The sequence below is a fragment of the Cutaneotrichosporon cavernicola genome (genome assembly GCF_030864355.1).
Source record: "Cutaneotrichosporon cavernicola HIS019 DNA, chromosome: 1".
Classification (NCBI taxonomy): Eukaryota; Fungi; Basidiomycota; class Tremellomycetes; order Trichosporonales; family Trichosporonaceae; genus Cutaneotrichosporon; species Cutaneotrichosporon cavernicola.
The window spans coordinates 1322481-1336468 of NC_083393.1; the positions used below are offsets into that span (position 1 = coordinate 1322481).

The window sequence follows — 13988 nt, forward strand, 5'->3', positions numbered from 1 at the left end:
CACCCCACTCAACCTCAGCAAGGCAAGGCACGGGTTGATGCTAATGTGCTTTGCATTATTGCTTAGTTGAGTGGACCGGTTACAGTATCAACACCGGATGGTACATTGAAACCGGAGTACGGGATTCGAATGCCGAAGCGAGGCTGGTAGGCTGGTTGGTGCACGACGGAGAACCCCGAGTCTGGGCCTGATAGACAACGTTGTAGCAAAGCGGTCAACGCCGGTTATGCCGGTCATTGCGTTGAGAATCAACCGGATACTTGTCATCTCCAGTTACTTAAACAAAGCGGTGGGCGAGGCCCCACAGGCCATCGCAATCATTGTCAATGAACACCACCGCCACCGCCAACATGAGCCAGAAGGACAGCGTTGGCATGCTGCCATGGCAGGAGTGTGAGTTTACTCTTTGACTACAGTGTCATTACAGTAGCCTACGACCCCGCACGCCCCACACTCGTGCCGGTGGTACATTTTCCCTGGACTGACCCCAGGCGACAAGCTCATCTGCAAGCCCGGGACACTGTTCGAGATTGAGGAGATTGAGATCAACGGAACCAAGCAGCGGTCATGGAAGAACGTGAGTTCCGGCGTGGCAGCGCTCAGCGCTGACATTAGCAATACCCGTCTTACAGGGCGATGATTATGGAAAAGATGCCCAAGAACGCGAACAATGTGCTGTTCAACGCGCCTCGCCCAGACCCCGCACCCATCGACCAGAGGTTCGAGGTGACACACGGTGAAGTGTACCGCCAGGCGCTCGAGGTCGGCGCGTGGCTGCGCTCGCGTGGTGTCGGGCATGAGGATCACGTCGGGATCGTTGGCTTCAACTGCGTTCCGTGGGCAATCACTTGGCTCGCGTGCCAGCTTATTGGCGCCGTTCCCACCATGGTCAACAGCTCACTTGTGATGGACTCGATGATTCACTGTCTCAAGATCACACACCCAAAGGTCATCCTCACCGACGCCGTCAGCGCCATCGCGCTCGCACCATACCGCTCCCAGCTCAAGGAGCTCAACTGTGGGCCCGTCGTTTCCTGGCAACCCCTCGACCACCTCAACGGGCCTCGTGACCTTGAGGTTGTCAACTTTGAGAATCTGAGCGACCCTAATATCGTTGCGGACATTGTGGCTGGTCGCGGGGCCGGCCTCGAGCAACTCGGCCCAGACAGCAATGCCACAATCTTCTTCACCTCGGGAACCACCGGTTACCCCAAGGCAGTGCTGGCGACGCAGCGTGCCAACATGCACAACTTTGTCTCGGCAATGTTCCCGCCCATGCGCATGGCCATCCGCGCCGGCGCTCCAGTCGACGCGGTGATCAAGATGATCACTGGCCCGGCAGAGATCCCCACTGTCGCCCTGCTTGCCATTCCCTTCTTCCACGGCACAGGTTGCGTCGGGTGGTTTGGCAAGGCTATCAATGACGGCGCAAAGGTCGTCCTCATGCGCAAGTGGAGTGTCAAGGACGCTGTCAAGCTCGTCCTCGATCAAAAGGTCAACCTCATCGGTGGCGTGCCCTCCATCGCCGTTGCTATCATGCAGAGCAAGGGCCTCCCCGACGGTTACCCCATGAAGGCAATTGCTTACGGTGGTGCACCGCCTCCTAGCCGACTCGCTCACGACATCCGTGACACGTTCCCGACCGCAGCCGCAAGCCACGGATGGGGCATGACCGAGACGACGGTCCTGCATTGCCAGCACGTTGGCAACGACTACTACGCCAAACCAAAGAGCTGTGGCCCACCAGTTCCGATTTGCGACATTCGTATCGTCGACGCGGACGGCCGTCCAGTGGGTCCCAACCAGCCCGGCCAGATCCAGGCTCGTGGCCCCAACATCATGAAGGAATACTACGGCAACCCCAGTGAGTCTTGCACTTGAAAAGACGGCTAACATCCAGAGGCGACTGCCGAGTCGCTCGACGCCGACGGGTGGCTCAGCACCGGTGACGGCGGCTACCTCGACGAAGATGGGGCGCTGTTCATTGCCGACCGGAGTGGGTGGACATGTAGGCCACGCTAACCCCAGTCAAGGACATGATCATCCGTGGTGGAGAGAACATCTCGTCAGAGGAGGTCGAGAACGCCATCTACCTCGACGACCGGATTGCCGAGTGCGCGTCCGTCCCGGTTCCCGACGACTACCTCGGCGAGCTGGTTGCCGTCTCCGTCAGCCTCGTGCAGGGCAAACAGGCGACACCGCAAAGCATCATGGCTGCAGTCGAGAGCAGGTGGATGCCGTCAATGATTAGCGCTGACTGAAGATTGCGTCGCGATGCACGCCCCGTTTTCGTTCACGTCTCAGAGGTCGTTCTGCGTGAGTTGCATGGGAGGGTTGGCTGACAATAGCACGCAACATCAACGGCAAGCTGGTCAAGGCCGACATCAAGAAGATTGTGCAGGAGGCGTACGCCGCGCACAAATCGCGCGGCAAGCTCTAGAGACCGGGGACATAGATATCGGAAGTTACATGCACATCTAAGCGTTCGATTGGCCAGTGTGCAGTATCTGACAAGGACAGGTGGGTTGTGGCCGTTGGAGAGGCCGATGAACAGCACTGCTTGGTAAGGCAAAAGGCACAATGAGCGATTAGTGCGAGGATTCGGCCCTGCGGTACTTCTGCGGTGGGCTGGAGTTAGGGCGGGGTTCATCATCCGCCGAGCTTGAACTGGTCCACGTTTCGACCTGAGAGGCTCGCCATCCGGAGCAGCGGACCCGACCAGTAATCTGTAGTTGTGAGTGGCGGAGACGCGTCGGCATTGATCGGTGTTGCAGCGCCCAAACAGTGTCCATGACGAGAAAGCAGTCGGGTGAGACCGAGAATCAGCATGTAGCCTCGGGCCCGAAGTCACTCGGCCACGTTTGCGATCTGGCTAGTTTTTATCTGATAATCGACCCTGAATCGCCGACTCGGAACGACGCAGGTCACGGGCTACACAAACCACTCAAAACAACCTCCTTTTACCTCTTTGCTCTACTCGACTACCATCATCCCAGCCTCGCACGCGACCCTCTAAACCATCTCTCTCACAAGTAGTATAAGAATCATCATCAACCACACAATGTCGCCAGTCCCAGTACCAGAAATGGGGATTGCCGCGTCCGCTCCACCCCGCACCGTCGTCGTCCTCGGCGTGAGCTACGGCGGCGGGCATGCGGCCAAACTCCTCGCATCCCAGCTCCCACAGGGGTGGCGAGCCGTCGCCATCGACCGCAACTCGCACATGAACCGTGAGTGCGAGACGCTGGCATCGAACCACCGCCCTACCAAAGTGCTAACCTCAGACGTCTACGTCTTCCCGCGCGTCACTGCCCTTCCCAAGCTCGCGCCAAAGGCTTTCCCACCATACACCAACCTGTTCAAGCTCCCACCCGCGCCTGAAGTCGAACCCGAAGCTGGATCGCCAGCGTTTTTCCAGGTCACGCAGAAGCGAGGGGTTACAAACGGGCCTCACGAGTTTATCCATGGCGAGATTACACGCCTCACACCGAACAAAGTCTTCTTCCGCCGGCCCGGTGAGACGGAGGACGAAACACTTGCCTTTGATTACTGCATCCACGCATTGGGTGCGAGCTTGCCGGCACCGTGTGATGTTTGGAGCGATAACGAGGCATCTGGAACGAAGAAGGGCGCCATGAGCTGGATGCAGAGGCAGCATGGAGTGATTGAGCGTGCGCAACGCGTTCTGGTCGTCGGCGGAGGAGCTCTTGGTATTCGTGCGTCACATGTCGAGAGGTGGCTGACATCAGAATTCTCCAGTGACATCAAGGACATCTGGCCCGACAAGGAGGTGACAATGTTACATTCACGCAAACGTGTTCTGCCGCGATACCCGCAAGAGATGCACGATGCAGCCATCAACGGGCTCGAGGCGCTTGGCGTGCGGGTTGTGCTTGGCCAACGTGTCGTTCATTGGCCGGCCAGCAATGCCGAGGGCGTCGAAAAGGTCGTGACGACTGACAAGGGCGAGACGTTCATCGCCGACCTCGTGCTGCCGTGTACAGGAACCAAGCCACACTCGGCACTCATGGCGGCGATGGATACCCACACAGTCAACCCGACAAATGGACGGATTGCTGTACGCTCCACCATGCAAGTACGACGTTTCGACGTCGCTCACGAGATGGCCGGCCTTTCAGTGGATGACAAGACGATCGAGGAGGGCTCGGATGCCGACCTGGACCACATGTTCGCAATCGGTGACTCTGCCGACACGTCGGCGATCCAGGCGGGCCATGTATCGTTCTACCAGGGTGTGGTGGCTGTCAATAACATCATCAAGATGATCGAGCGGGAGAACAAGGTGTTGGCCAATGGCACTCTCAGTAACGGGTGCGCGCCCGTCGCACTGGAAGATTACACTCCCACGCCGCCAATGCTCAAACTCACCCTCGGCTTGGTATGTCGCGTGTTGGATGCGCTGACTCTAGAAACACTACGCGACGGCTATGCCAGACGGCGTGACAACTGCTGACGACGGCGAAGATGACCTCCATGCCCGGCTCATGTGGGGCGCCTATCATGCCGACGACCTGCCAGACCACGCTTAGCGCCCATAATCTACCTCTTTATCTGTATAGATCAGGTCAGGCATGCATGTGGTATACCGCCGAAGCGCTACTGTAATCCAGATTGAGGTTGCGACTTCGAGGGAATTTTTTTAAGATACAAATGGCCTGTATGTACCCGTCTCATTCCCGACAGTATCCAAATCACATCTGTTCCTCAGATCCTCGGATCACACTTAAGGTCAACAGAGATCGGCACATTCTCTCCACTTTCCGTCGTTTAGCCTCTTCTTTGCGTTCCCAGATCCCAGACTCTCAATGTTGTCAAGCTTGAAGGCTATCAGGGGGACTAGCTGCCACGATGGATGCCGTCAGGAGCGCGCCAGTGAGTCTCCAACTTGTTGCAGGTTGTGCCGTCAGCCCCGATGTTCGGATGGGAACTCTGGGTGAGGCCACTGTTCGTCCTTGGAACTCTGGGTCGCCACTCACGGCGTGCTGAATGTGCCCTGGACACTGGTCACCAGATTGAGCTTCCACACCTGACTGCTTCTATTGTCGTCTTCTCAGTTTGGAATGTCGCCAAACGGGGCATTATTCGGGCCATCAAGCATATCTTGATGTCCCTCGGCACATGCCTCGGCACAAACCTCATGCTATTGTAAGAGGCGGAGCGCTCGACATGGTCGTCCGTTCCGTTCCCCATCGCCAGCGCTTGCCAGTACTCCACAATGCTCCGTCTGGCCCCATGTCCCCGACGCCTCCGTGTGCGGTGCCCACATGGAAGGCGATAGATGTGGGGCCAAGCTAGCCGCGCGGGGACGCCCCGGGGCCCATAGTCGCTCAACGCCGTTTCCATCAATGCAGATGACAAGGCAGATCAACTGCCAAGATAGTGTAACAGAGGCACTTGCAGACTTGTCCACATGGTTTCGAAACACGGAGAGACCGAGGGTCCTGGGTCCTGGGTCCTGCCGGAACGAGCATGGACCCTGAGTTGACTTGCATAGGCTCATCGATAAACTGCATATACAACGTATGCCAGCGGATGTTGCCGGACGACATTAGCGTCAGTTGAGGCGGATAGCCGGAGACGGAGACTGTGGAGCGGATATTGGTTTGGGCAAAGAACTGGTTCGGATTACACGTCAGGCCCCGTTGTCGTTGTGGAGCTTGTCGAGCAGCAGCGACTCTGAGCCAATGACACTCCGTTGAGCGCTGTCCGTCTTAGCGTCTTAGCGGGGGATTCCGAGAGTCATCGTAACCTAACCTACCGGACACGGGGGATCAATCGGGGACTCCGCTGATCTACAGCGGGGAAGCTCCTGCATGACGCTTGCGACACTGACGGTGTCGACGCCGTCGTCATCACCAGCCATCAGTCCCGCCCCAAGCCGATGAAGGTACAGTGGGCAGACGATGACATCAGGTTGTCACCAAGTGTACCTACTTTTACCAGCTTGCATTGCAGCTCGATAGTCGACAAAGCCATGGACTGGCGTTGTCACAACGCCAGGCTTTGTGCCACTAGCGAAACATCGTTTTGGTGGTGACTTTGACGGAGAGGCCGTGGTGTCGTGCACGAGGCCCTGTGCTAGCCGCCGCCGAGCCTATCGCAGCGACATGGTAGTGAGCACGCGTGGCCCCGGTGGGTACAGAGTGCTGGTTGGTCCGAAATGGTTGCCCACTATACCTGACAGTTCTGCTAATACTCTCAGGAACGGCCGCCAACCCAACACCATATGGACCACAAGGCACATTTGAACGGAGCGCCCAACATCCTCTCAGGCACTCACACCATGCGGTCGGTCCACCATCCGTCCACCACCTCGGCACAGGTGCCTTTGTCTGGCAGCAGATGAGAGTGGCATGGTGAGATCCACTATAGTGTCAACCCTGCTCCAGTCATGAGACATTGTGAGAATATAAACACAGGCGCTCAAGGTGTTGTGCCCCATCCATCTCAACCATGTCCACCGCTCATACCAACGGCGTCGAGGATGTTCCTCAGCAGGACCACAAGTTCCAGGAGAACAGCCTCGAGAAGAAGCACGGGTTGGAGGACGAACATTACGAGGTCCGTAATGTAGACGTCTTCCCTGCTGCCGAGGACCGCGATCCGGCCCTCATCCCCACCGAGGAGGACCTGAACACGCTCCGTCGTGTCCCCGCCGCCATGCCGTGAGTACAGTATCAGCTTTGGACGAGTGTGGCGAGTGTGGCACGGAGGGTGGGTGACGGTGGCACTTTGCATTTTCGCCCCCACCTCATGATGGTCATGTGAACACTGCTTAATTGCACCTCGAGCGCTCGTGACCTTATGAGCCCCACACCCCGAGATGGAATGTGGCTCTTGTGCTGGCGTTGGCTGACTCGCAGCTTTGTCGGTTTCGCCATGTGCCTCATCGAGCTCGTCGAGCGCGCATCGTACTACGGAACTTCCGGGCCATTCAACAACTTTATCAACAACCCTATTCCACCTGGAGGTACCCCTGCCGGTGCTGTTGGCAAGGGTGTTGAGCACGAGAACGACTCGCCGGGTGCACTTGGTCTCGGCTCAGTTTCGGCCTCGGCCATCATCATGATGTTCAAGTTCCTCGCCTACGTTATCCCCATCTACGGTGGTATCGTTGCCGACTCGCAGTGGGGTCGCTTCAAGACCATTTGCTGGGGCACTGCCATCGGGGGCATCGCTCACATCATCCTCGTCATCCCCGCCATCCCACAGGTCCTGGCCGTCCCCAAGGCTGCCCTCGGCATCTTTATTTTCTCTATCATCGTCCTGGCTTTTGCTGCCGGCTTTATCAAACCGTCTCTTGGCCCACTCCTCTGTGACCAGTCGCCCGTCAAGGCGCAGACGATCCGTTACAACAAGAATGGCGAAAAAGTCATCGTCGACCCCCAGGCCACTGTCACTCGCTACCTCAACATCTTTTACCTCTGCATCAACGTCGGCGCTCTTTTCCAGCTCGCCACGACTTATGCTGCTCGTAACATTGGTTTCTGGCTGGCCTTCTTGATTCCTGGCATTCTTTACTTCTTGATGCCCCCCGTCCTCTGGTGGGCTAGCCCTCGCCTCGTCAAGCTCCCTCCCCAGGGCTCGGTCCTCCCTGACATGATGGCCGTTTTCAAGGTGTGCATGAAGGACGGTGGCTGGAAGAAGTTTGGCCACGGCGGTGATGCCTGGTGGGCCAAGGCCAAGCCGTCGTACATCATCGAGCGCGATGGCCAACTCGACCCTTCAAAGGTTCACTGGGACGACAAGTTTGTGGAGGAGATTCGCCAGACTTTTACCGCTTGCTGCGTGTTCCTCCTTATCCCCATCTTCTCGCTCGCCGACGCTGGCGCAGTCGGCCTTGGTAACATTGTCAACGACATGTCAGTCTCGATGACTCTCAACGGTGTTCCCAACGACCTTATCACAAACTTCAACTCGATCTCCATCATCGTCTTCTCGCCCATCATCACTTTCTTCGTCTACCCCTTCTTTGAGAGGATTGGTTGGCCCCTCAAACCCATGACTCGCATGTCGATTGGTTTCTTCTGCGGCACTCTTGGTGCCGTTTTCGCCGCCATCATCCAGCACCGTATCTACAAGACCTCTCCATGCGGCAACTATGCGACCCACTGCATGATCGATGGCAAGACTGCCGTCTCGCCCGTCTCGCTCTGGTGGCAGATCCCCATGATCGTCTTCCCTGCCATCGGTGAGATCTTTGTCAACGTCACCTCGTATGAGCTCGCGTACACCCGTTCTCCTCCTCGCATGAAGGGCCTCGTTTACTCTCTCGCCCTCTTCAACACTGCCATTGCGTCGGCCATCTCGCTCGCTTGCTCCAAGGCGCTCACCGACCCTAACCTCGTCATTGCTTGGATCGTTCTCGCTTGCGTCTGCTTCATCCCCTGCTTCATCTTCCCGACCTATTACCGCTCGCTCAACGAGTACGTGTTTGAGTGGTCCGAGACCGAGCAGGACGCAAAGGTTGGCGGCGGCTTCAACCACTCACACCCTCACGGTCGCGCCAGCTTCAGCGACATTGAGGCTTACTCAGTCAAGGACACGGACAAGTACTAGGCGAGAAATCAGCAGTAAAAGTGTGCTCTAATTTTAAAACAAAGCAGAGCAGTTGTGCATAGTAGAATAGTCATCATGGTATTTATGTTTCGCATGGAGCGCATGGAGAAGAGGTGTAGTGTCAGACTGGCATCGCAATTAACAGGGCGAGCGCACACTCTCGCTGAAGGGTGGAGAGCTCGAGAACATGCAAGGGTGAACATTGTCGGCACCAACGTCAGTGGCCCGACGCCCTGCCTCAGCCACCCGAACGAGGGATACAATGCGCTCCGGGCGACGTAACAGCACGTCTGTGGCACAGTATCGCCGCTCCCAACTCGGAGCGTGTGAGTGGGAGATGCCGCCTGTAATCTGGAATCAGACGTGGGCCTCTTGCCGGGTCTGGACCACGTCCCCCAGGCTACCAGCCACAAACCACTCGCGTAGTAGTAGTCGCGAGGCCAGGTCTGAGCGCATGTGCCGGGTCGGGGCCGGAATATATCCATTCCCGAAACAAACCTTCCAACAAATCATATAGGGTCGCGTGGCGAAATGGCATCGCGTCTGACTACGATTAAGTAATCCTGTCGTCATCAGGAGATCGCGGGTTCGACCCCCGTCGTGACCTATACTTTTTCTTCCCAGCCTGTTCCGCTTTTGCTCCTATACTTGTTCTTCCCAGCCTCTTGCGCCTTTGCTCCTCCAACACATCCTGCCTATACTCAACGATGCATCCTTCTATCCCTCGGCATAATGCGTTTTCGGGAGAGCGCGTAGTTGCTCGGCCGCGGCCTCGGGAGTCAAATCCCGCTGAGCCTCTGCGAGCATTTCAAACCCCACGACAAACTTGCGTACGCTCGCGCTCCTCAGCAGTGGTGGGTAGAAGTGGAAATGAAGATGAGAGGCGGGGTTGAGAGGATGCGGCGATTGATGTATACCCATACTGTAGGGAAAAGGGGTTGTGAAGAGGTTATCGTAAGCTACGAGGAGGGATTTGAGCACAGTTGCCAGTCCGGCATCTTCCTGTGGTGTGAGGTCGGAGAGGGAGGTGATGTGGCGCAAGGGAAGGACGAGGGTCTCGAATGGCCACAAGGCCCAGTATGGAACGACTGCAACCCATCCCTGGGCGTGGGCTACCACTCGTTCGGCCAGCTCCACTTCGGCCTGCGCGTACTCGCACAGCAAACATCCATCGTATACTTCCAGGTTGGCCAGTTCGGTGGATACCTCGTCGGGGACGTACGAGACACTCCATACTTGTCCGTGTGGGTGTGGTGCTGATGCGCCCATCATCGCGCCACGATTCTGGATAAACTTTGAAGGAAAACCAAACCCACCTCAAAGATCTGCACGTATCCCCCTCCAGAATGTAGTAACATCTTGCCCTGTTCGTGATAAATGTCGCGCCAGGCGCGGATTACGGCCTCGATCTCGGGGATGCTCATGCGGGAGAGAGTGAGGTCGTGTCGCGGGTGGAAGCAGACGACGCGGCAGCGTCCGCTGACGGGATGGGCTGCGAAGAGCGCATGGGGCTTTTGAGAGGGGGTCAGTGGGGAGGGGGATAGTGGGGAGGGGGACAGTGGGGAGGGGGGGAGGACGGCAGGGTAGTCGTTTGGAAAGGACTGGCGTGAGTAGGTCGGGGACAACTCGATGCCAACTGTTGACATCGGATGACGGATGCGGCTCTCTTAGCTTGCGGCGCGTCCACGCCTTTCTCGATGCGTGTAACATGCGAGCCTGGCGCTGGGTTGCGCTGCAGTCTCAAGCCACTCACAATCGTCCCACTGTAAGGAGGGTTGACCTCGCCCCCAACCCTCTTGTTACCAGGACACAAATGGCAACTCGGATCATAAACAGGCAGATCCACGCCCCTCGCCTCCTCGACTTGCCCCTATTGTCAGCAATATACACCATTCCATTCCCAGATCGCCGTCCTCGCCATCCGGGCCCGGGGCTATCACCCTCCTCTTCCCACGCCCCGCAATCGCCCTCCTCTTCCCACACCCGCAATCGCGCACGGACCAGGGTACGGTCTGCGGCCTCCGCCTCCGCCCCGCCCGCGGCCGTCTATCTCGTCTCGGCCACTCACGTTCCAAGGCCGGTTCATGCGGTGCGGGGACACGAGGACGTGCGTCCCGTTCAACGGGTTATCTGGTGTCAGAGGGGTGTGCGGCGAGCAGTCGAAACATGTCCATGTCCATTGTTCGATCGGTGCAACGTGTCCGTGTCCATTGTTCAATCGGTGCGCTTCAACACGCGGGCAGGATGGGCCAGTGGACCGCCCCGACCCGTGTTGAGAGGACACCCAAGAGACCCAGAGATCCAGAGATCCGCGATCCAGCGATCCAGCAAGAGGGCGTGATTCGCGTCCAACGAGCGCGATCGGGATCGCGCCTATCGCGTTGGACGACGTGTCAAGTGGACAAATCCACGTGGGCGATGCTCACAGCGGCGATGGGCGTCGTTGGCCGCGTCAAACATTCTGTTTGGCGCTGTCTCGAAAGATTCGGTATGGTATTCAATGCAAAGGCACGCTTCAGTTGACTAGAGGTGGAGATGATGTCATGCACGTGACCTCGCAAGTGTTTGTACCGGACGGCCGGACGGATCCATGTTGGTAGTTTGGCACTATCTACCATTAGTGTCGTGTGATGTCTTAGCTATCAATTCCCTGGAACGCGAATACAAATACACCTATCCGCGTACGGACACATAGACGTACTGGCCAATTCTACCCTGCCAAGTGGGTCATGTGTGTGAAAGAGCTCGGAATTGGGTTGAAATGTCTCACCGTATTCCGTATTCAGGAGAGCTTCAGATGCGCGCGTGCTTGTCGATCTGAGACAGAGTAGCGCTACAGACCGATGACGTCCTTACATTCAACTCTGATTCACACCCCGCCGCCATGTCAGTTGGCTGGCTGCATCCCACTGTCGTGCCTCGCGCTCCTCACGCGCCTCACACCCCGCCCAGCTTGATCTACACACCCGTGAGATCTGCGACACGGCACCTCGGCCGGAGCATCGGATCCACAGCCGTCAGTCGTCAGCAGGCAACGCCCAAGCGACGTGGCAACATCGCCCACGCCCCCCCTAAACTCTCCGCGGTCGCCACGCATGCATGTGACAGCTATAGGGTGCCGGGACCGGCACTTGATACATGCCCCGCAGGCCTGCCCCGCGGGTCAAAGTGGTGGTACAGTCGAGGTTCAATGTTCTGGTAGGGGGAATGGACAAGAGGGTTCTCAGAGGGGAAGATGGAGGGTGGTTTGAAGAGTTTGTGAACAGTTGGCGCAAGCGCCCGATTAGCTCCAAGGCCACCACCCCTTCTTGGCCGGAGCCGGAGCAGGATTGTACTCGCGCTGCATCTCGCCGAGCAGGGCCTCGAACGCGCGGTCTGGGATTAGCACGCCCAAGTCAAATCGCAAGTCAGTCACCCAGGTACTCACCAACATTCTTGTTGTCCTTGGCGCTAGACTCGAGGAACGCGGCTCCTAGCTTCTTGGCAAGAGCCTCACCCTCAGCTCTCGTGACGCGACGCTCCTTCTCCAAGTCGGTCTTCTGGCCCACGATGACACATGGGACCTTGTCAAGGCCACCTTGGTCGAGGATCTTCTCGTGGAGTGACACGATCATGTCAAACGACTGCTTCGACGTGATCGAGTACACGAGCACGTAGCCGTGCACGCCGACCGCGTACTTTGGCGGGAAGAGCGAGAACTCGTCCTGAGAGTTTAGCACTGTGCCTGTGACATCCCAAGTGACTCACCTGCCCCGCAGTGTCGACAATCTCGCAGTCGTACTGTACGCCCTTGTGGACGACAATCTTATTAGACGTAGACTCGATTGTCGGGTAGTACTGGTCGTTGTACGTGGGCGGAGTGACATATTGTTGGGTGATGGATGTCTTGCCTGGACAGGGTCAGCATTTTCAAGAACAAGGGTTGCCACCAAGACAAGTCATCACGAGACCTCAAGGCACAGCAGAAGCATCGCCATTGTTGATTCGGGATATCTCGCAAACACCAGTTCTCGCCCTCTGCCCTCTGCCCTCTACCCTGCTCCCGCCTTCTCCCACGCGGCCTCACGGGCAGTCTGGTTTCGCCGCGACCTCGCACAGTCTTGGTGGCAAAACCCTGATCCAATTGGTGGCACGGCAACACACCGCCGTCCCGACACTCTCACTCACCAACACTGGGCGAGCCCAGGATGACAATCTTGCGCTTCAGAGGGGCGTTGGCCATTTCGAGATTTCGAGTTGGTGATTGCGAGGCTTGACGTTGTTGTACAAGTTCACAGCGGCGCTCAACAATGCGATCAAAGCAAGGCTCTGAGTGGAATTGTCCGCGGCTCGAAAGGACTGGCGACGCGGAGATGAAGGGTGCGTCGAGGTATGGCGACTCGCCAGGGACAGTAACGGAATATCGGCGAGGGGACTGGCCTAGTGGTGGGGTGAGGAGATTGGTGGAGGAGGCGCGACTCGAGCAAGTTGCAAAGGACGGCCGACGCGACCAAGATGCGAGGGACTCTCCTGGAGGCGGAGAGGTTGGTGAGGGTTCGGGGGATGAATCTCCGAGCTCTTGCTCGCGATTCCAAAGGGAGACGGGTTGGAGTGAATTGATAAAGTTCTCGCTGGAGCGATGAACGTTGGCGCGTGACTTGCCGCGCTGTGACCTTGTGCGGAAGAAGATGGGTTCGGAACTGAACTCGGGTGGTGACGAGGGGAGATTGACGGATGGGGAGTTGGTCGACGTGATCGAGCCCTTGCGGTGGAAGACGAGGGTGTTGTGCTGTGGAGGTGTATTGCGCCGCGAGCAAGTCGACGAGCGGGGATGGGAGCAGGGATGGGTGTGGGGATGGGCACCGACGCGCGGAAGCGGGAAGGGATCGTCGTCGAGGTCGAGGTCGTCGTCGAGGTCGGCGGTCAACTTGTTGATCAGCCTGATATACTTGAGGAGGTAATTCATTATGAAGGATGTAGAGAGTGGGATGAAGAGTGAAGAGTAAAGGTTAGATGGTGGAGGATCGAGTTGAAGAGGACGGGAATGTGGGAGGATTGTACAGAGGGAGCGTGTGTGTGTGTGTGAGGGGGAATGGGATTGAATGGTGGCGATAGACTGGTTCAGGTCAAAATGCCTTTGATGGCATCGAGGCGACACAATATCTTACACAACCACGTCCATGTGTTTGTGCATGTCTTGCGCTGCTGGGCTATCATCCATGTGACTGTCCCTGATCCCTCGTATCTGCCAATGCCGCTCGCATCGCCCACGGGACCTGCACAATGGCACCACTGGCAATGGCACGCTCATGCTGCATGCGGCCAATACCACCAAAACCCCCTTGCAGCGCCAAAACAAGCACATGACGCGAGGACGAGTGAGATCCGCGGCTGACGGACGCCACCGTGGGGCCGCATGCGGGGTGAGG

At 57.6% G+C, this 13988-nt stretch overlaps 5 protein-coding genes across 5 annotated transcripts; 3 read left to right on the forward strand and 2 right to left on the reverse strand.

Moving 5' to 3' along the window:
- Positions 1-326: 326 nt before the first annotated feature.
- CcaverHIS019_0104900 (uncharacterized protein) lies at positions 327-2440 on the forward strand (the record flags this gene model as incomplete). The annotated part of the gene is made up of 7 exons (XM_060600900.1): positions 327-393; positions 492-577; positions 616-1864; positions 1901-1996; positions 2029-2230; positions 2264-2316; positions 2349-2440. 7 exons carry the CDS (start codon positions 327-329, stop codon positions 2438-2440), a joined length of 1845 nt encoding a protein of 614 aa, XP_060453038.1.
- Positions 2441-3061: 621 nt separating this feature from the next.
- CcaverHIS019_0104910 (uncharacterized protein) lies at positions 3062-4550 on the forward strand (the record flags this gene model as incomplete). The annotated part of the gene is made up of 4 exons (XM_060600911.1): positions 3062-3230; positions 3285-3710; positions 3750-4399; positions 4431-4550. 4 exons carry the CDS (start codon positions 3062-3064, stop codon positions 4548-4550), a joined length of 1365 nt encoding a protein of 454 aa, XP_060453039.1.
- Positions 4551-6474: 1924 nt separating this feature from the next.
- CcaverHIS019_0104920 (uncharacterized protein) lies at positions 6475-8580 on the forward strand (the record flags this gene model as incomplete). Its single annotated transcript, XM_060600922.1, has 2 exons — positions 6475-6686; positions 6885-8580. 2 exons carry the CDS (start codon positions 6475-6477, stop codon positions 8578-8580), a joined length of 1908 nt encoding a protein of 635 aa, XP_060453040.1.
- Positions 8581-9297: 717 nt separating this feature from the next.
- GAL7 (uncharacterized protein) lies at positions 9298-11040 on the reverse strand (the record flags this gene model as incomplete). Its single annotated transcript, XM_060600933.1, has 5 exons — positions 9298-9582; positions 9897-10181; positions 10334-10450; positions 10649-10710; positions 11007-11040. 5 exons carry the CDS (start codon positions 11038-11040, stop codon positions 9298-9300), a joined length of 783 nt encoding a protein of 260 aa, XP_060453041.1.
- Positions 11041-11863: 823 nt separating this feature from the next.
- On the reverse strand, positions 11864-12802 carry RHB1 (uncharacterized protein; the record flags this gene model as incomplete). The annotated part of the gene is made up of 4 exons (XM_060600944.1): positions 11864-11955; positions 12008-12284; positions 12328-12470; positions 12748-12802. 4 exons carry the CDS (start codon positions 12800-12802, stop codon positions 11864-11866), a joined length of 567 nt encoding a protein of 188 aa, XP_060453042.1.
- Positions 12803-13988: the final 1186 nt, after the last annotated feature.